We start from the raw sequence: 21,071 nt of genomic DNA, 5'->3' as shown, positions 1-21,071 counted from the left end.
TCTTGGACCGAATCAAACTTAGCTAGATTCTGGTTTGATCCAGACCTGATCATATGAAAGTACTCCCACCATGTCTTCCAAAGAGATGCGTGCTTTCTTGACCATTCCCCTTGCCTTGTATACCGAGTTTTCTGTGAGAGTGCAGTAGTCCATTCCCTTAACCCACTCTGAAAAAGGAGTAGGGGTTTTTAAGAGCACCAGTGCAAACCTATATCTCATATGGCTACAGTACAGCCAACAACCAATACCAATCAATAACTTGTGCCGTGCATGTTTGTCCCACCCCGGTAACATTGCCATTTTTAGGTCTATATAAAATGTAATGTCAATCACTGAGGCGTCTTTGCCATGTGAGTGTTCTATTATTCTTACAATATCAGTGAAGGTGGTATAGCCAGTCAGATTTACTTTGTTAAAAGATCAATATTTATTTAACACCTTAAGTTGTTTATCACAATCTCCTTGTTAAACAAATACTACTTTGACATATTGCACTTTGCACTTTACTGAGGCATTTTAGACTTGTCAGCATTGTATTATTATTTTGTGGGGGCACTTTAATCTGTTTTCTGGGCATTCCGTGTGTCCTGCCTGCATTCAATTAATCCACTGGACTCCCCAGTCCATGTGTTAGTTGTGAAGGGAGTGGCTTCTAAGCAACCATATTCCCTGTGCCATCTACATTCGCCATTTTGAAAATGTGTGCTGTAGAGGTCCAGGCAATGATGGAGGATTTGCAGGCTTGGCAAAGGCAATCCCGTATGTGCTCGTACACACCCATTCATCACCAGGGCCCAGGAACCCTGTCCAATTTTAAAATGAATCCCTTGCCTACTCCTCTCATAATTAGCTGTCTTGGCGTGTCTTGGCGTGTAGGGCGTCTGCCTGTCTGCATTTTATTAATCCACTAGACATGGAAACAAATTGTTTGTTCTGCATTTCCTCTAAAGGGGCTAATGCTGAAAAGTTGTCTGCTCCCTCTTGTAAGTACAATATTAGTTGTTTATCCTTAACTGACGCTCATTAATTAAACATAAATTAGAGATTCTAGATTTTCATAAGAGCCCATCAGCCTAACGCCTTGTTTTTGACCAAAACTTGGCTCAACATTAGGGGAAAGGAAGTAGCCTACCGACTAGGGTGGTCGATCTCAAATCTGGGGAACTGGGTTCAAGTATTGACATTGACGCTCAATATCCTGTGATTTTGGGCAAATCACTTAATCTCGCTGTGCCTAACAAAAAAATTAATGTGTCCTTGTGTAACACAATTGTGCTCATGCAAAGATCTGTGATAAGCTTGGGTAAACTTTGCACATTATAAAACTACGGTAAAAAAAATAGTTTTATGCATGTAGTAGTGCTGGTCTTGCCGGAAGGCTACTATGTCATCAGACAAGAGACGAAAGAGGTGGCGGTCTTGCCATCATCTTTGAATCTGTTTTTACTTGTGACACATTTGACCTTATGGTCCAGGGATGCAAAGGGATCATTTGTTCCCCTAAAATCTTACATAATGTGTATTTTTCGAGGGGTCTTGATATATCGTCTTTCTGGCCCAGGTGCCAGCTTCACACAAGCTGTTCCGGAAGCCTTTCTACCTCATACATTTTCCAAATGTACAATTATAGGGAATCTGAATGTCCATTTTGATAACGTATGTTGCTTTTCAGCACTTAATTTGAGTAACTGTTTGGAGGCCCTTCAGTTAGTGCAAAAGGTCAAGGCTTCCACCCATTTAGCTGGAAAATGTTCGACCATGTTTTTTTATAACCTCCCATCTCTGAAAGTCAGCCTCCCCTTCCCTCTCTCCTGTCTTCATTACTACCTGATCCTAATGCTCATTGTATTTGAGCATGCCAACCCTCTTTCCTGCTGTATTAATAACCACCAGATGATGATTTAATCTTACTGCTGGAGCCTTTTGTAACCTCCTAAGTGAATCCAAAATGGACCTTAAAACTAATCTAAAAGGTTCAGTTATCACCCTGTGGGGACTAGAAAAAAGCACACAATCTTCTGCCTTAGATGTAGCTTTAGCAATTTACATGCTTTTCCCTCTACCCAACAGGCCCCACACCACCATTGTCTCATTTTGTCCTATGAAGGGAACCCTATGACTGTCCTGGCAAAACTACAAAGGAAAAATATATTTTCTATCCCTACCCCCAGTTAGTAGCACACGCTTGGATTCGAAAACCAGTGCCAGGAGGGGCTAGATAATAAAGCATGCCACTTTGATGGTGGGTGAGTTATTTTCTTCCTGTTGACAGAGTCCTCATACATGGTACCTAATAAATGAACATTAAGGCTCCAGGTCTAGGATACATTTTGTGTTTTCTTTCATAATCTTGATCGCAAATCATTAGGGAGTAACCACCACCACAGTATTCCATTAATACACATATACATAGACAAGTATGCCTTCAGAAACGCGACATTTGCTTATTTCCGAATCTTTTAATGTAACAGATTGGCACATTTACTTTACGCACTTTTTGTGTGTTAACCCATTACATATCCTGTGCTTTTGTGGGTGTAACTTCCCTTTCCTCACCGTTGCCTCATCGGGGGATTTACTCACGCATATGCCGCACAGTCATTTTTCATTTGAGTGAACCCATTTACAAGGAACATCAGAATATCTTACCTTGAATTTTAATTGATTTTAATTTAAAAAAAACTAAACAATAAAATCTATATAGAAGTGAATTACATTAAGAATCAAAATAAGTGGTTAAGATATTTTGAATAGTTTCCCCATATCCTTTTTTAAAATGTCCTAATCTGTGGTGCATTCATTCATGCAAGAATACTGGATGGGTGAGGGGGGAGGAGCGACAAGATGGCGGGCTAGACGTACCTAAGCAGTGTTTCGGGCCAGGCACATAGTAATCCTGCAGTGATCCTGCATCCCTGGGCACCATCGACCCCCCTCAAACCTCAGGAACCTGTCCCCAGCACCCCAATGAGCAGATTGGTCTGCTTTGTGGCTGGTATAATTAGCTGTCCAGGGAGCTACTACTCTCATGAAACAAGCTGTATCGAGTGCCCAAGTTGTTGGCCACCCACTGCGGAGAGCGAGCAGGGGAGCAGCATGCCTAAATTATCCCTGGGAAGGCACAGAGTGTCCAGGCCTGAGTAAATAGAGGCCGAAACAAGGTGAGTCGCCAGCATCAGCGTTAATCTCTCCCTGCTGGGGCGAGGACGGTGACAGCAATATCGCCCGATGTCTTCGGAGGAAGGAAGCTGGTGACTGGTTTGCCACCGAGAGATTCATAGCAGGCTGTGGAGGTTGGGCCTACCGCTGCAATGCAGAGAGATCGGCAATAGAAGAAGTGCTGTTCGTCTGGTGGGGGGAGAGAGCACAGAGCAGTGTGAGACAGACAGGGGAGAGCGGACCGGGTTTCCAAGGGATCATAAGTACGCATTGCCCATTAGCACTGGGGATAACTGACAACAGGCTTAGCCAATGGAACCGGCAGTACTGGAAGTGAGTTGGGGCTCCCCGCTAAGCAAAATCTGGCGGAGGCAAAGAGTGACATGCCATCAACCAAGCTGAGGGTGACTGGCAGAGAGAAGCACAGCGTGGCAAAATAGAGCAGGGGGTGAGTACGAGCCATCCAAACAAGTAGCAGCCAATGGGCCGCTAGGGCATCAGGAGACGCAACCAGCTTTTTAGTGAAGGGAGATGCTGCCACAGCGCCTAGCAGTGAGTGAGGCGCTCACCCCTGCTCCAAAGTGGGATTACTGCGACAGCTGGGCCCAGGGAGAAGGAGGCTGTACTTGCCCCAAGTAGGCCCTGAAAAACAGGAAGAACAGACAGACTAGAGTGCACCCCCAATTGCACCCAAACAATGTTTTGAGACTGTAGAAGGTCTATAAGAGAATCTGGGTGATTCGAACGATGGGACATATAGTTCTGACAGTTAACTAGCCCAATGGTCACTTCAGCTCTCATTCAAAAGCATCTGTAAGACCGCCTTCCTGGGGTTCAGTCGTGTTGCCCCCTAGACCCGGGGGGAATTTAAGTGTGAGAACCTGGCCCGGGCCCTTAACCCATCCTCGTGTGCTTGATACAAGGGCAGCGGTCTTGAGGCTAACTGCTGGTACTGACCCTGACAGTCTATATGTAAGGCCAGGGATAAAGACTCAAAGCCATCCCTTCAGGGGAATATTAACAAATATGCTAGGGTGGCTGACTCCCTACAAACTGCTGACCCACCACCATCAACGCCGGACAATGCAGCTCTATTGCCTGTGATAAATCAATGAAGAGCAACCCTGGTATCGCGGATTGGCAAAGTCTGTTCAGAGGTTGGTTGGGCGTATGGCGGCGGCGGAAGACAGAATAGCTGAATCAGAAGATGCCCAACACTTAATGACATGAGACCTGACAGGTATTAAGATTGCCATTAAGGCCTTGCTATGTAGAATCGATGTCGCTGAAAATCGGGTGAGGTGTAACAACCTACGACTAGTATGATTTCCAGAGGGGGTGGAAGGGCCCAAAGTGCCAGAATTCTTGAGCAACTGGTCTCAAGCGACCTTTCCAAAAAGTATGTTCTCCAACTGCTTCATCATAGAAGGAGTCCACAAGGCACTGGCAGCTAAACCACCACCAGGCACCCCACTGTGAGCGATTAGTGCATGGTTTCTCAACTTTCAGGACCGGGACACCTTACTGAGAGAAGGAAGGCAAATGGGTGCTATTCCCTTTGAGTCCTCCACAATAATGTTGTTCCCTGATTATTACCATGAAATACAGAAGAATCACAGGTCATTAGACGCAGTGAAGACGAAACTCTGCGCTAAAGAACTAAAATATATGCTGCTTTTCCCTGCTAAGCTGAGGGTCTTGTTCAATTATAAATCCTACTTCTTCAATACACCAGAGGAGGCATGGGCATGACTAGAAGAAAGACCCCAACTCTGCTCCCAACCAAAGGTGATGGAGAAAACAGCTGAGAAAGACACCCAGGTGCTAGGCAGAAAATATGGTCCTCCACACGGAAATGGGCGAAGAAGTAAATCTGCGAGTAGACCATGGCAAGGGCTGGATGGAGATGAAATAGACAACATGCCCCATCTGAAACAGATGAAGACAGGGGGACTAGGGGAAGCCAACCTTCTTAGATAAGAGGAGAGGATGAGGCAGCCCGGCTTATACCTGAAGATGAACAAAGCCATGACTGCATTGGACACCTCGACTCCTGAGATGGGGCAAGGGGACAGTGATGAACTTTATGTATGACTTATAAAAGAGGGGGGCAGTGGGGCGCTGAATAAAGTAAGGACCAATTCCTCCGGATGTGTGCTCCCAGAGGGGGCATGTGTGACGATCAGGAGGATCTACCTCCCCACCTTGTCGATTTAAAAAAGAGTCAGTGGGGTAGTGTTTGTGAAAGAGACTGAGAGTACTGATTGAGGAATGTGAATGTGAGAAGTCAGTCTAAAGGAGCTGTCTTAACACTCCATGGTGCACTATACCCTTATTGGAAGGAAGGTGCTATAGACTCCCAAGAGTGAGTAATCGGGTGAGATATCGCCGAATAGAATGGGACCAGTTGCTAGTGTGACTGACTTGATGTTAAAAAGTGGTCCCACCACTTTTGCTCCATGGTGTGGCCTGGGTGTAGTTTTGTGATTGACCTTTAGTTGGAGGTGATGCTTTAGATTTATAAGGGGTTAGTTCATGTTAGGGTGGGCTACAGACCTCTAAGGCCTGTTCTTGCGATGTAGTTGGCTCTTCATCCATGAGAGTAAAGGTGTGCGTGGGGTAGGGAGTGGGAAGAGTGACAGAAGTTTGATAGCTATGTTACTAAGGTTATTTTATGTTTATAGCTGGTTTGAAGAGTGGGAGAGACTATCAAATACATGAGGTGGTTGCTTTATTTAAATGATGGAACTTAATGCACAAGGGAACAGGCATGAAGGATGTTACGGACCTACATCCCAGAAGCCACTCAATTCTCACATGGAATGTAAATGGGCCGGGTACTAAGATTAAAAGGGGATTGGTAGCAACTTACATCCTGCACCTGAAGCCCAAAGTTGTCTTCCTGCAGAAGACACACTTATAGGGAACCCAATGCTACTTTTTTGGCATGCAGGGCACACACAATGCTAGCAGATGCACTGTTCACAATGGCATCCAGCGGTGTAGCACTTCTGGTCCAGAAGTCGCCTCATTTCAAAATGCCGAGGTCATGGGTTGACCCATAAGGAACATATGCAGCGGTACAGGGCCTTTGGGGTAGACTGTGTCACCATCATCTGCATTTATGCACCCCCTCAACTCCAGCAATCCACCCTCAGCAAAGGCACAGAAATCTAACTGGAGACTGACTTCACTACACATTATTAGGGGAGACTTTAATGATTTGATGTCCCCAACAGGATAGATCGGGCCAAGTGCTGCGGTTACCAGAAGCTCACCCGTAGCCTTATTTCCAGGCACATTGTGCCTAACAGACCTTTGTCGCTGCCAACACCCGAGTGAGAGAAACTCCTACTACTCAGGGATGTACAAAGTGTTTTCCAGACTAGATTATCTCTTCGCTCCGGTGGGAGAGGTGGGAGTGACCCACTGGCAGACTATCTGGCCAGGGGACTGTCTGACCACGCCCGTTGTGGTTCTCCATGGGACTGAAGCCCAGCGATGTAGGCGAGGGGTGTCGACTGAATGCTTGGTAGCTATGGGTCGAGATGACCCCGTGAAAGATCTGTGAAGATTCTGAACTTTACTTTTCAGAAAACAAGGATTTTGTGCAGTCAACTGTGATTCTAAGGGAAACTTACAAGGCAGTGATCAAAGATGGGGCATAATATATTGTGGCATATAAGAAGAAAAAAGCTGTCAGGGAGTAAGAAGAACTTGAACGTCAGCTCCTGAAGACAGAGGCTGAGAGTATGAACTCGCCGAACCCTCGAGCATCGCAACAAGTCGAAGCCCTCTGAGCACAATATAAAGTGTTGGCCACCAACACATTGCGTAATCAAATACTAGCCATACAGCACTGACTCTATGGAAATGGGGACATGGCTGGCAAATTGTTAGTATGGTTGGGCTGACGGTAAGGGAGAATCAATGCATGTGCCAAATAGAAGGGTCGAAGGGTGTCCCGTATGAGACAGACAAAGACATAGTATGCAAGTTTGCAACGTATTATGAAGCACTTAACAAAGAATGTCCCCTAGCTTATCATCTCCATTTTGAGACATACCTGACTGAAATATAAATACCCGCCCTTCCAGCCGACGACCCCCTGGCCCTGAAAGATTCCAGATCGCGATGGCTCAGATGAACTCGGGAACAAAGCCCGGGACCAAATAGACTCCCAGCAGATTTCTTTAAAAAACAGGTAGACATCCTAGCTCCCTATCTGCTCATATTGTATGTGACAGCCTGGGGGGATGGAATCCTCCCACCTGACTTACACAGAGCCACCATAGTGTTTATACACAAAGTGGGAAAGTCATCCACCAAGTGCTGTTTTACCGGCAGATTTAATTTCTTAATGTAAAGACTAAGATACTGGCCACAATGTTGGCTGATAGACTTATAGGTGTCATACCACCCCCAGTCCATAAGGATCCGTCTAGCTTCATGCCTAAGAGTTCGACCAGACGTAATCTTCGAAGACTCCGCAACTGGATGGTGGAGGTTCATTCGAGACAAGATCCTGATATGTTGGTCTCCCTTAACTGCTGAGAAGGCCTTTGATGCTGTGAGATGGCCTTTTGTGACGCAAACACTGGCAAAAATGGAGTTTGAACCCCAGTTTCTGAAACGGATACACTTATTATACAGGGCACCTGCTGTGGCAGTGAAGAGTAATAGATGCTGCCTGAAGAGTACCCTATCAGTAGGGGAACCAGGCAGGGTTGCCCCCCCTGTCCCCGGTCCGGTTTGCCCTAATATTGGAGCCAATGGCATATTTGGTGAGCAAACACCTACAAATCAAGGGGTTTAAGAAAACCAGATACCCGATAGGCGAGGAAAAGATCTTGCTGTACGCTGACAACATCATTCTCTATTTTACCCTTCCAGGAGAGTTGATTACCTGCTTATTTCGAGTCTTTGAACGATACAGAGCCCACTATGTTACGCAATAAATTGGGACAAATCTGTCCTGGTCCCGAAGGGTGAATGCCTAGATTTAGCTGACCTGCCTGGGTGGCTAAGGGTGAACTATGGGGGATTTCAGTAGTTGCGAATTTATGGCACGTTGCACCAGGGAATTGCAAGTAGTACAATGCGGAAAGAGTACTTGCAGACGTCTGTGCTGATGCTAAATGCTGGAGAATGCTCCCTCTAACGATAATGGGAAGGGCGGCCATGTTCAAAATGATTACTCTTCCCAAGTTTTTATATGTCCTCCAAAATACCTGCTAGCGGATACCTGAGGAGGTGTTCAGGATTGATGAAGTATTAAGGAAATTGTTATGGAATAATGCCTACCACGGATTAGCCCTCCGGACTTTGCGACAAAACTCGTATAATGGGGGTATAGCCCTTTCTGATGTCTGGGTCTATTATTGGACCTCGCGTCTGTTTGCCATAAATGAATGGGGACATGTGGAGGGTGACCACCCCACCTATGTGCTGGAGAGGTCACAATTCCAAACACATTCCTACCCGCACTACTGGATGGAAGGGAACAAGGCATCTGCTACAGGCAACACAAGTAACTCTCAAGGCGTGGGGTAGGACAAACAGGGTTTGAGTTAGGCACAGAAAATCACTTGAAAGACCCCGTTGTGGGTAGGTAGTAGCTTTAAGGAAATAGGGAAGTTGAAGGGGTTTGCTGCTTGGGACCATATTGGTATCTCTAAAGTAGGTGACCTAGAAGTGGGTGCCCTAATGCCCATTTCATTCTAACAATGGGAGTACCAACTGCATGACACTTAACATTATAAATACTTGCAACTGCAGCATGCATGGGTGTTAGAGAATATTCCCACAGACCTCCAGGAGTATGCACCTGTGGAAGGGAGACTTCTACATGAAGGAATACCTGAAAAAATGGTGTCTGCCATATATAAAACTATCAATAATAATATGCTCGATACCCTTCAGAAGCTTAGACACAAATAGGAGTGCGAATTGAGAGAGTTTGAGAATCTGGACTGGGAAGCAGCACTAATGTTTCCACTTGAAGTGGCGTTTAAATTCAGGCTGAGGCTTATTCAAATGAAAATCCTTCACCGGATTTAAAATGATCGGGCTCGGTTACATAAAATAGGGAGAGCGGTGTCACCAGAATGTCTGCGATGTAGGGTGGAGAGAGGAGAATTTCTCCACACGCTCTGGACATGCCAGAGTACACATTCCTACTGGCAAACAGTGCTGGGCAAAGTTCTGGAGTTAACGTTACCTGCAGACCCTAAGTATGTGCTGTTGGGCATACCTAATGATGTGGACCTCCCGCGCATGAAGTTAATATTTTGCAGCTTGGTGTGGGCAATTAGGGATCTAGCAAAACATTGGGTGTGCCCTGAGACACCAACTATACAAGAACGGAAAATGGGTATGGACCTATACATGACCCAATATTTGGGGTAGCTGAATCAACTATTATGAGCTGGGTATCCAGGATGAAGTTCATGGTGGGGTATCTGTCCAAGCTACTTAATTCATGTAACCTGATGTACTATGCCGGTCAAATTGCTGTGGATTATTAATGCTTCTTATATCTTTATTGTGGCACTATGGAGAAACGCCCTTGGTACTGATGTCCTTCTGCTGTGATGTATGTTATGTGTTGAGTGCCGGTTGGTGCTCCCTTTCTCAATGCTTACAAAATCAAATAATATTTTTATAGGATATTATGTGACGCTGTCTGTGATTGTCAGACAGTTTTGTATGCAAAACAATATTGCTGAGGGAGTGGGGAACATGTCCACAGAAAGAAGAGGTAAAGACAGGAGTGCTCAATACAGCAAGGCCTTTTCATCCTGTAATGTAAAATGTAAAGCATTGACTGCAGGTATTTTTTATGTGAGGTGAACGTTCATTTTCTTTTGGATTATGCACACTAAATACATTTTTCTCTTGTGTGTAGATCAACGGACAAATTCTCTATGGTCGAAGTCATCAGAATGCCTCCTCCATAATTAAATGTGCCCCATCAAAAGTGACCATTATATTTATCAGGTAAGGTATATATATTTTTTTTAGTTTCTTTCCACGTTCCAGTGTAATTAAAATGTGTTCCCCGTGCATTTGAATTACTCCCAACTGTTGATGAAGAATTTAATTACTGTTGCACCAGGGGCACCAGTGATGGGAACAAGTGATACACATCCATACACATAGCTGACTTGAGGACTGCTTGTAGGCCCAGCTCAAATAAAGAGAATGTATGTGCACCCAAACATCAGTAATTTTAAGAAGTAATAGAGTTTTTATTTTGTTTTATGGAAACACGTTACTGCAGATTCCTCACCTTATGAATATCCTGTCGGCACCAGACTGGATTCAGAAACTTCCCACAGCATCATCACCAGTTGGCACCATGCTGCCTCAGCATTCACTCCACCCTCACTACATTTGACAGCATCCAAGTTTACAAGGCAGCAGCATCAGTTATCATTCTTTTCACACCTCACCAACATGACTTCAGAATTGTTCTCTCTGCTTCTCTGAAAATATTCCTCAGACTTTGGCAGTGACTACATCAAATGTCTCCTTATACGATTTGATGGCTTAAGCACAGAGGCATATACCATAATCAGATGTTTTTGGTAGACCCATCTCCATATGGTGTCTTACATCTGAACACTATCCCTTCACCTGCAATTCTTGTTCCTTAATACACCCAAATGTCATTAGGGAATGGAAGGCAAATCTATTTATGGCCATGGCCAGCCTGGATTTGCCGAAGTGTTTCCCATCTAATTGTCATACGTCTGCCTGAAAGGAAGGGAAAAAAGCACCATAGGAATTAGAAATCCTCCTTCTCTTCGATGAAATGGTTCTACTCCTGGGATTGGAGTCTAATGTAACTCCCCAATGCCAGACTCTTCCTCTTTGATGAATTCCAGTCTTTAAAAAGATCAAGATATGACTTTGAATCCATTGGCTGACCCTGCACAGGCGTACTCCTTCCAGTCAGCTATATTTGATCTCCTCAGGATGGCTCTGTTACCCTCGGGCATTCCCCAAAGGAGGCCCAAATCAGACCCTATCCTGTGGATTTGGCAGCTGTGATCCCGATGCCACATCTGCATCTTAATACTCTCTGGCCTCAGTGCCTTTAAAGATGCCACTCTCAAATATTTGGTGACACCCTCTGAGCTGCTTTCGGCACTGACCCTTAACCGCATCGCTGCGGCGGCTTTTCCCGCTGTGTGCGGCAATTTTCAAAAAGCAGCGTTACATGACGAGCTCAGCTCGTCATCAGCATACGAGCGCCGTAGCTGATGACGAGCTGAGCTCGTCATCAGCAGCGAAGAGGTTAAGATTGGCTCAAATCATCAGAATGGAAACAGAAAAAGATAATGCCTGTTTTGATGAAGGTCCCTTGCTGCTAACCCTTACCAGGGAAGACTCTTAGGGCCCAGCTCCGATGCTGTTACTGTGCCTGAAAAGCATTATGGTCATGCAAACGATGATGACTCGAAGTCATTAACCTCCTTCCATCTTAGAACACAGACACTGTCCTCTACCTGTATTTACAAAAGTGTGTGTGGTTTGTACACCTTTACAGAAGGGTTTCCATTACACCTCTGACCCTCCCTTGGAACAAGTTCCTGTGTTTTTTTCAGTTGTACAGAAAGCAGAATAAGCATTAGAGTTGACCTTTCCCTCTGTGGAAGGAAAAGTCTAATATTTTAATGATATCTTGCAACCTCATCCAGTTTCAGAGCCTCCAGTATGCTTAGATGGTTCTGTATTAGAGTCAATCCTTACTGTTTGGAAAAAACCTTTCTCATGCCCGCCAATCTGCAGACAAATCATGTGACAATATAGGCTTGTCCCATACAATCCAAAGTTCTTGACGCCACACCTGTTAATGGAAATTCTAGTAGTTGATCCCTTCTCCACAAAGATGAAGCCACATGTCTTACTCATTGCCCTCTTACATCCCACCTCGGTCTGTAAGTCTTAGAAGCTGGACTTTGACGCTGGCAACCTTATCCCCCACACAGCTAATACTTGATGTCTACTGTCCCATTATGTCCATGCACTTTGGAAATTTGCAAAACCAATGGTCATTTAACAGCCTGACCACATTAAAATGCCCTACCCCTCCCTGGTCAATATTGGTTTAGATGCTTCCAAATAAATCTTGAAGTGCAGCTTAGATTCGACAGACACAATGGCTCAGCCTGTGGACTAAACTGTCACCTTAAGCCACCAATCTATGATGGGTTCCATGGGTTTCTTTGACGATGTCCAAGCCACACTAATAAATACGCCCGTTGATGGTGAGTGGCTACTTGATGAGAAGACTGACTCCTCCTTGTAACAGTTCAAAAACTGAGAGCTGTGGTTTGTACACATGGTCTGATCTCCCCAGCGAGGCAATACCACCAGCAGTAGTGGAATTTTCAGAGATACTCCAAGGCACAACAGTTCTGGGGGTAAGAATCTTTGTCGGTGATCAAGATGTCCTAACAAATGTGCCATGCCTTCTGTATCTAGGCTGAGTCTAGCGAATGCCATTATCAACAACAACAGCAGATCCAGTCTCATTCTGCACCTACTCAGATACTGGCATTCATGGGGTGGTACTAGCACAAACCACATTAAATTTTCTAAGCATGAATGTTTCGTACTCAAACAGGGATCCCTGTTCTGCATGTCCTATGACTACTGGTTCTGTTGGCCATGTGCTTACTGCTAGTGGCACACACCAGATGGTGGCTTAGTAGCCTTCATTCATGATCAATAAAGTAGTTTTCCCTACCCCAGGGGAGCCTCTTTGCTGCTCAGGTGCCTTTCTGTGAGTCAGGTTTTCTGAAGCTGCACTGTTGAATATGTCCCTCCAAACTTTTTGTGGATTATCTCTTCAGTTCGTGGCAGGTGCATGCTGTGGTAGGCACCTATGTGTCCTCATTGGGCTGTGGCACCCATCTGATCAACATGATGGTGTGATGCTTTTGGTCCATCTCAGAGAATTGTCTGCACATATCACACTGGAGCTGCAAGCAGTATATACCTTCCCATGTAGATGAATTCCTTCCTCCCTTACACATCTGGGAGCGCAATTCAAATTCTGTTCAACAACCATCCCCACGCACTGTATCAAAAGATAGGGCAGTATGGGGTTGTGGATCCTGGGTCCAGCGGTGATTGACTATGTCAGTGGGTTCAACAATGGTGTGTTTTCATCTTAGCCCACAGTTCCTGTGCATTTTACAGTCTAGAGTTGCTGTCCCAGATGGGCCACCTAGTAGCAAGAATTCACTCTTGTGGGGCAGATAGTTCTGATGGTCACTTACAAAAGCTTTCCTTAAAAGAGGGTAGATACAAATATAACCACAATAAAATTATTATCAATCTGTATGAAAAGAGGACAGTATTGATCTCTGGATCTGAGGCCAACTTTGACAAATCTAAATTCCCAAACCTCAACGAGAAAATTAAGAAAATCAAAAGGCACAAGGCTGCTGTCCCATATCGATATCACAGGTATTACTGAACTGAAATAAACCACTGTGACTACACTGATAGTCAAGAAATGACATAATTAGAGATAGGGATTATCATAAAATTAATGCAATCCAACTGAAAACACAGATGTAAGTACTGAACCAAGAGACAGCAGTCCTAGAGGTGGAACTAAATTCCAACGCAGACTTGCCGTAAAACACAAACAAAAGAGATAGTAACATTAGAAACAAAAATGCAAGACAAAAGACACCCTAAAATGCTGAAAAAGGTCCTCAGAAATTAACGAGGGAGAAACCCCCAAAGCCTATGAAAGGCCTCTCCATCATCTGTTCTTAACCTGCAGAACATTGTCTACCAATAACAACCAGAAGTCTCCGAACTATGTGGGCCTGCAACATAATTGATGAGTGCTGCGTATGTTAAGATCGTGGGCCAGTAGGTGATAGTTTGTGCGCTTCTGCTTTAACAATATTTTCCCTACTTGAAGGAAGAAAGGGAGGATTTTTGTTAAGGGGTTTGTATATGGACAGTGCAATGAGTGCACATGAATGAATATAAGTGACAGTATATTTGAGAATTAATCTTTTTGATATCCTGGCAATTGTTCGTGATTTTACCTAAAAAGCAATGATGTGTCTTTGAAGTAAGTACCTTGCATTGCGGTTTTTGATTTCCTGGCATGCGGGGTTATACGTTATGAAACTTGATGCACTTTAATGTTTTAGCTACAACATTTAAAGAATCCAATGTAGGAAGCTGGGGTTCTGTTGCAGTAACCCACTCACTTTTTGCCAGACTACTGATGCACTTTGAATTGATGTACCCCGGGTCCCTGCCAATCAGGTTCCCAGGGCCTGTGTTCTTCCCATAACTATACCTTCTACCCCAATTGGCACATTTTTGGCCAAATGTCAGTCCCTTGTAAAAGGTACCATGGGTACCAAAGGCACTGTGGCCACGGAAGGCCTCTAAGGGCTGCAGCACTTATTGTGCCACCCTTAGAGGCCCTGTACCTTTACACACACACACACTGCCATTGCAGGCTGCGTGTTTTGGTGCAGAACAAAGTGAAGAGTCGACATGGCACACATCCCTGCGTGCCATGCCTACAAGTCACTGCCCTGGCAAGGGTCTGCCACCCCTCTAGCTGGGTGCACTATACCAGTGGTGAGGGTACAGGTGTATGAGCCCCGTACCCCTACAGTGTCTAGACCAAATTTAGAGATTGTAAGTGCAGTAATGCCATTAAGAGTATATGGTGCGGGGGGAGGAGCCAAGCGCGTGATCAAGAAGACCGCGTGAAGGCTTAGCTCCGGAGCCTCCGTCCCTCCGTCGAGCCTATCCTGAATTAATCCTGATGCCCGAACCCTACAAGGGGAAAAGACGCTGATCCCCCTGGTGAAATTTGGGACTGAATCGAGCATTCCTACCCATCGTAACGCCGTCGTGAGTTTGGAGGCCTACACCCCATCTCATCCGGGGACCACGGTGCTTCGTGCACCCGGACTCTAGTTGAACAACAGCGTATAGTCCAACCGGAAGTTGCGGCCCACAACCGAAACCGAAACTCATTTGCTGAAGATGCGATGAATTTGGATCGACGTCTGGCGAAGATAATTGAAAGCTGCCCTCTGAGCTGGGCTTGAGAGTCGGTGGTGGAGATACTGTGGTGCCCTGGGGTACTAAAGTGGTTCACTTGGCGAGGTGTGAATATTATAATGGCGTCTAAGCCGGAAGCCGAGAAACCTGTATCGAGATCAGGACGAGGGCTGAAAAATGTGCAGACCCACAAGATAGACCGATATGTTCAGCCCAAGGGGTCGCCCTCGGAGCAGAGGAAGACCCCGCCGCACGGAGGGGACCCACTAAGCGAACCGGTCGAGCCGACAAGGGCAGATCTCTTGGCGGCGATTAACAACATCCAGGCCGCCATGGTCGGTAAAATGGACGCACTTGACGCCAAATTGGATTCTGTTAAGTTGGAAGTCAACCTACTGAGGACTGACTACGCCAAAACCAGCGAAAAGGTCAAAGCCCTGGACATTAAAACTTCCAGCTTGGTAAATGATGTGGCGGAGTTGCAAAGGGAAGTACGGGATCTGCAGGCGGCGCGGGAAGATACCCGCCGAAAACTGGATGTCTACGAAGGGCGCAATCGGCAAAATAACGTACGCATCCTTGGTGTACCGGAGAAAGCAGAAGGCCAAACGCCTCATCTTTTTGTGGAAGATATTGTGCTCAACCATCTGAAGCCAAGGGGCCTCCGCAACTTTTTCACAATCGAACGGGCACACAGGGTGCCAGGAGGTCGGCCAAAACCAGGAGCACTGCCCCGCCCGATGATCGCCAGGGTGCTGAACTTTCGAGACAGGGATGCGATTCTGCAATCGTCCCGCTCCACAAGCCCGCTGCATTATGAAAACACTACGCGTTCCTTCTTTCCAGACTTTACGCAGGCCGCGCAGAAAATGAGACAGAGTTTTCTTCCGGTAAAGAGGAAACTAAGGGACAAGGGACTGAGGTACTCGATGCTCTTTCCAGTGAAACTGCGAGTGGAAGTGGATGGCAAGGCCTGGTTCTTCGATAATCCGGAAGTGGCAGCGGATTGGGCGGACAGTATTGGGTCGGAACATCCCGAAGAGCACCAGCACGCAGCGGAGGAAGATGGACAGGGATGAGGAAGGTGTCACCGTTAATTGTGTTTTATTTATGGACTTGGGTAGCGGACTAAGGTAGCGCTCAGGGGGACTCGGCAGATGTGTATACTTCGGGAACAATAATGAGGAGGGGGAGGGAGGGGCTGGGCATCGGGTTCCTCCCCGTTACTACCTTTAGTTCCTTAGATTAGTGGGGGGGGGGCGACAGGCACACTGCAAGTTGGGGTGGGGCTCAGGCCTGATGCAGGGGTGCAGGGTGGTGGGGTGGGGCTGGGGGTTGGGGGTTATTGTTTTTGGTTTTCGTTCAATTTTTCTGACTCCATTGAATACTTGTGCATGTTCACGTCGGGTGTTTACGGTCATGGGAATTGGGTAAATGTCGCAAGAACCGAAAGGATTGGGGATGAAGATACTGAGTTGGAATGTTAATGGACTGGGTGACAGGATCAAGCGGGGATGGTGAATCAGTTCATACGAAGACACTCCCCAGATGTGGTGTTGTTGCAAGAAACACACCTGATTTGCAATAGATGTATGGCACTGCATAAGGGAGGATATAAATTGGTGGCGCACGCGGGGTTTACCACAGGTCAAAGGGGTGTCGGAATATTGTTCAAAAACTCCTTCCCCTTTGAGATTCGATCGACATGGGTGGATCAGAGGGGCAGATATGTGGGTGTATCCGGTCAGTTGGAGGGCAGGACAGTTACATTCTTGTCGACATATGTACCGCCTGGCCTGCAATCTGATACCTTCCGAGACCTGGTGTCAGGATTCACCGAGTAGCTACTGTAGGTTCCTCAAGACAGTTAATTAACTCCCTGCTTCTGCCCCGTTCTACACGGACTAATGTTTGGTTCCCTTGCTCCTCTGGTAAGCTAAGAAAATCCGGAGGTAATCAGGGTTATTAAACAGAAAGCTGCTAAGATTGTACATAGTTCACCTCCCTAAGATGGCCGCGCAATGTCCCGTTTAGAGAATTTGGGAGGTGGGCCCTCTAGTGGGTTTCTGGAAGTCGCGCGCTTCAAACTGCGCACTTCAACGAAGATTCCGTTCGAGAAGCTTTTCCTTGTCGCTGCTCCGCGTCAGTAATTCATGACGGGAGAATTGTAGAAAGGAATAGCAAGAAGTCTGAGAGATAATAGAAGTAGAGTATCGCAGAGACTAATTGAATAATAAATTCTCGCAGTGCGCTCTCACAGCTCATAGAGGCACCTGCATTCCTGACAGAATTCAGAGGTTCTAAGTCCCGACCGCTATCCTTAGTGCGGTAGTAAGAAGTCAGCGAGACGTCACAGCAGTTTCCCGAGAAGTCCTTGCTTCCAAGAAGACTCGACGAATTTGAGTATTCAGCAGAAGAGGTTGCAGAATTCGACAAGTAAGGTGTTATATCTCCACGCCAAGCCTTCAAGTACAAGAACTAAATTGTCCTGCATTCGTATTTTCCCCCCGGACATTCCCCTTGCGTTTTTCCTCATCTTTTCCCTCACCTTTTCTACCTACCTGTTTCCTTTTTGCGTGCTACGGATAAGACTGTTTGGACTATTACTTGTACAACTGTCAAGAATTCCAACCATTCACAGAACCCCCGAGACCAAGTCTGGCATAAGGTTTCACAGGTACTAGTTTAGTCAGAGAGAGTGAGAGCGAGTGGGAAGAATTACCTGGGGTAGAGGAACTAATGTTTGCGTATGTCTTCACAGCAGGAAGCTCAGCCAGATAACAATTCACATAATAGAAGAGAGGCAAATACTAAAACTGGTAGGAAAAGTTTTGTTTACCTTTAAGAACAGTCTGCGTAGTGAAGAAAGGTTTGTGGTATATTCTCTGCTTCTCTCCCTTCTGTGTATTAGGCACCTTCAGAGTAGACGGCAAGAAATATAGCAGTCACTAGAAGATAGAGGTGCCAGTCGAAGTTAAGGTATTCTCTTCTCTGTCCACTTCTCCTTTCCCTTCTGCTGGTGGTCTTGCTCTTTGAAGCGAGGGTACCGGTAGAGGGGTGACTGGGACATTCGTCAGTACTGCCCCTGCGACGAGTTGGAGCACCAGAACGTCGTGACACCTGGGCGCTGTCTTTGTCACGCTCCCCCTGGGCCCCCTCATAGTAGGGGGGAACTTCAATGCAGTGTTAGATGGAGAGCTTGATAGACACCCAGGGAGGGTTCTCTGTCAGTACCCGCGGTGGCTCCTTGCATTTCTAGAAACATTGGGTCTGGTAGATAGCTGGAGGACACAACACCCTACACAGAAACAATTCACTCACGTCTCTGCCGCGCATAGTAGCATGTCAAGGTTAGATTATATTCTTATACCAGCCTCGGAAGCAGTGAACATCAGGGAAACCGGGTGCATGAGCAGAGGTATATCCAATCATTTCCCCGTGTGGTTGCGGCTAGATTACGGTGGTCCGTCGGCGGGTAAAGTTGCCCCCATTAACACGTGGTATCTCAAGGACTATACGCCTCTCAGATCAATATTTTAGTGAAAACGTTGGCATTGTAAGCTCTGCAGGGATAATTTGGGAGGCCTACAAAACTGTTATTAGAGGTGAGGTTCTGTCCCTTGTGGCGAGAAATAAAAGGAAACATCAGGCAGATATTGTTAGACTGGAGACAGAGGTGATGTCCTTAGAGAAAGAAATATCAGAGTCGCCGAATCAGAACGGTCTCCACCGCTTGAAGCTCCGTCAGGATGAGTATAAGAGTATGGCACGGGAGAAGGCAGTTGCCCAATACAATGATATACAGAGCAGGATCTATGAACATGGTGATAATGCAGGGAAATTGATGGCTTGGATAGAGAGGGGGGAGAGAGCCTCCAGATTGGTGCCTGAGTTGTCTATTAGTGAAGCGTGCTGTGTTACTGATCCGCAGGAGGTGGCGGAGGAGTTTGCCACATATTACAAAGAGGTGTAGACCTCGGCGGCCTCTTACACCGAGGACGAAAATAGTGCTATGATTAAGGATATTGCTATGCCGACTTTGTCTGATAAAGACAGAAAGTATTTAGATTCCCCTTTCACTGACGACGAAGTTGCACAGGCCATAAGAGACACGAAGTCCGGAAAAGCCACCGGCCCTAACGGGATACCGATTGAGCTGTACAAACTACATGCCCAGAGACTCGCACCCTACATGCACACGATGTTTCTGGAGAGCAGGGAAAAGGGTGAACTACCCTATGACCAACAGGTTGCTAACATAGTCGTCATTCATAAGCCTGGGAAACCCAAGACACTCTGCTCCTCATACATCTTCCTCCGTAATGCGGAGCCTAAAGTCCTCGCTAAATTGCTGGCTGTAAGGTTGGTTAAGGTGGTCTCCACCTTGATACATCCGGACCAGTCGGGATTTATGCCGTGCCGTAACACTGCGCTCAACCTGCGTCGATTGCATGGGATCCTCGGTCATTCGCCGACCTTGCAGGAGCCCGCGGCTCTGGTGTCACATGATGCCACCATGGCGTTTGACCGAGTGGAGTGGTCTTATTTGTTCGCGGTGCTGGCAAACTTGGGTTTCGGGGAGGAATTCGTAGGGTGGGTGAGACTCCTTCATGCCAGGCCCTTGGCAAGAGTGATGGTCAACAACCCTAAATCAACTGACTTTTTATTGCCGAGAGGCACGAGACAGGGGTGCCCCTTGTCCCCGTTACTTTTTGCACTGGCGCTGGAGCTTTTGGCGGCTTGGGTCCGCTGGGACCTAACAATATGCGGTCTGAGATGGATGCAGGAGTGGGAAGACAAGATCTCACTTTACGCAGATGATATTATGCTCTACCTCACCAGGCCCAGAGCATCCCTGAAGTGTTTTTTGGACGTTCTAGCATTCCTTGGTAGATACTCTGGATTTATGATCAATTGGTCAAAATCTGTACTCTTTGTCTTGTCCGGGGAGCCACCAGTGATCCCGCAGTTGTGTCCTCTTCAGATAGAAAAGGTGGGATTTACTTACTTAGGCATATACATAACGTTTGATGCAAAGCTTAGATTTGAACGTAATTTGGGTTCCCCTCTGAGCCAAGTGAAAAATTATGTGGTGCGCTGGAGGGCTCTTCCACTCTCATTGCTCGGAAGAGCGACGTTGTTCAAAATGATGTCCCTTCCTAGATTTCTGTATGCACTGCAAAACGCGATGGACCCGGTCCCTGTGTCTTACTTTAAAGAAATAGAAGGATTGCAGAGGGAGCTTCTATGGGAAGGTAGACCAAGGATCGCCTTTCTGAAGTTGACCCTTCCCTGGTACGACGGAGGCATCGGACTACATGATCTGAAGAAATACTATTGGGCTTCCCAACTGGCGGGCATCAATCAAATTGTATACGGACTCCCAGGGGACCCGGGATATGCTATGGATAGGGAACAGGCACCAGGGGGAGATATCGGTAGAGAGTTATACTCCAGGATGGGAAGATTTCATTTGACGGGTCCAACCGCCCATGCAGTAACAATCTGGCACATTGCGAATAAGTCTTTGGGTTGGGAGGGTAAACTGTCACTAGCAACGCCATTGATCAGTTCCGAACAATTGGGGAGCTTGTGGAAATCAAAAGGATTTGATAAATGGGAATTGATTGGTGTCTCCCAGGTGAAGGATGTCTGGAATGGGACGGAGATGCACACGTTTGAGTCACTGAAAGCAAAATATGAACTGAATGATAGTGAGCACTTCCGCTACCGCCAGGTCCGACATGCTTTGATGGCTCGCGTCCCGAGGGGTGCGGTGCTCCCAGAGGCATCGCCTCTCGAAGACCGAGTGCTCGATGGCCACCTTCCTGAAAAAACTATCTCCCTAA

General features: G+C 46.5%; 1 protein-coding gene across 9 annotated transcripts in view; it reads left to right on the top strand.

The window, feature by feature from the left end:
- Positions 1-21,071, top strand: part of MPDZ (multiple PDZ domain crumbs cell polarity complex component) — an 856,387-nt gene that overhangs the window by 547,710 nt on the left and 287,606 nt on the right. For all 9 annotated transcript variants that reach the window (XM_086961394.1, XM_086961393.1, XM_086961386.1 and 6 more), the window contains one exon: positions 10,067-10,158. In XM_086961394.1, the coding sequence (XP_086817520.1) occupies positions 10,067-10,158 (92 nt within the window). The remainder of the gene's footprint in view (positions 1-10,066; positions 10,159-21,071) is intronic.

Source organism: Lissotriton vulgaris, chromosome 3_1, assembly GCF_964263255.1.
Source record: "Lissotriton vulgaris chromosome 3_1, aLisVul1.2, whole genome shotgun sequence".
In the NCBI taxonomy this organism is placed as follows: domain Eukaryota; kingdom Metazoa; phylum Chordata; class Amphibia; order Caudata; family Salamandridae; genus Lissotriton; species Lissotriton vulgaris.
Note: the sequence above shows the minus strand (reverse complement) of the source record. Positions and strands in the feature narration are given on the sequence as shown.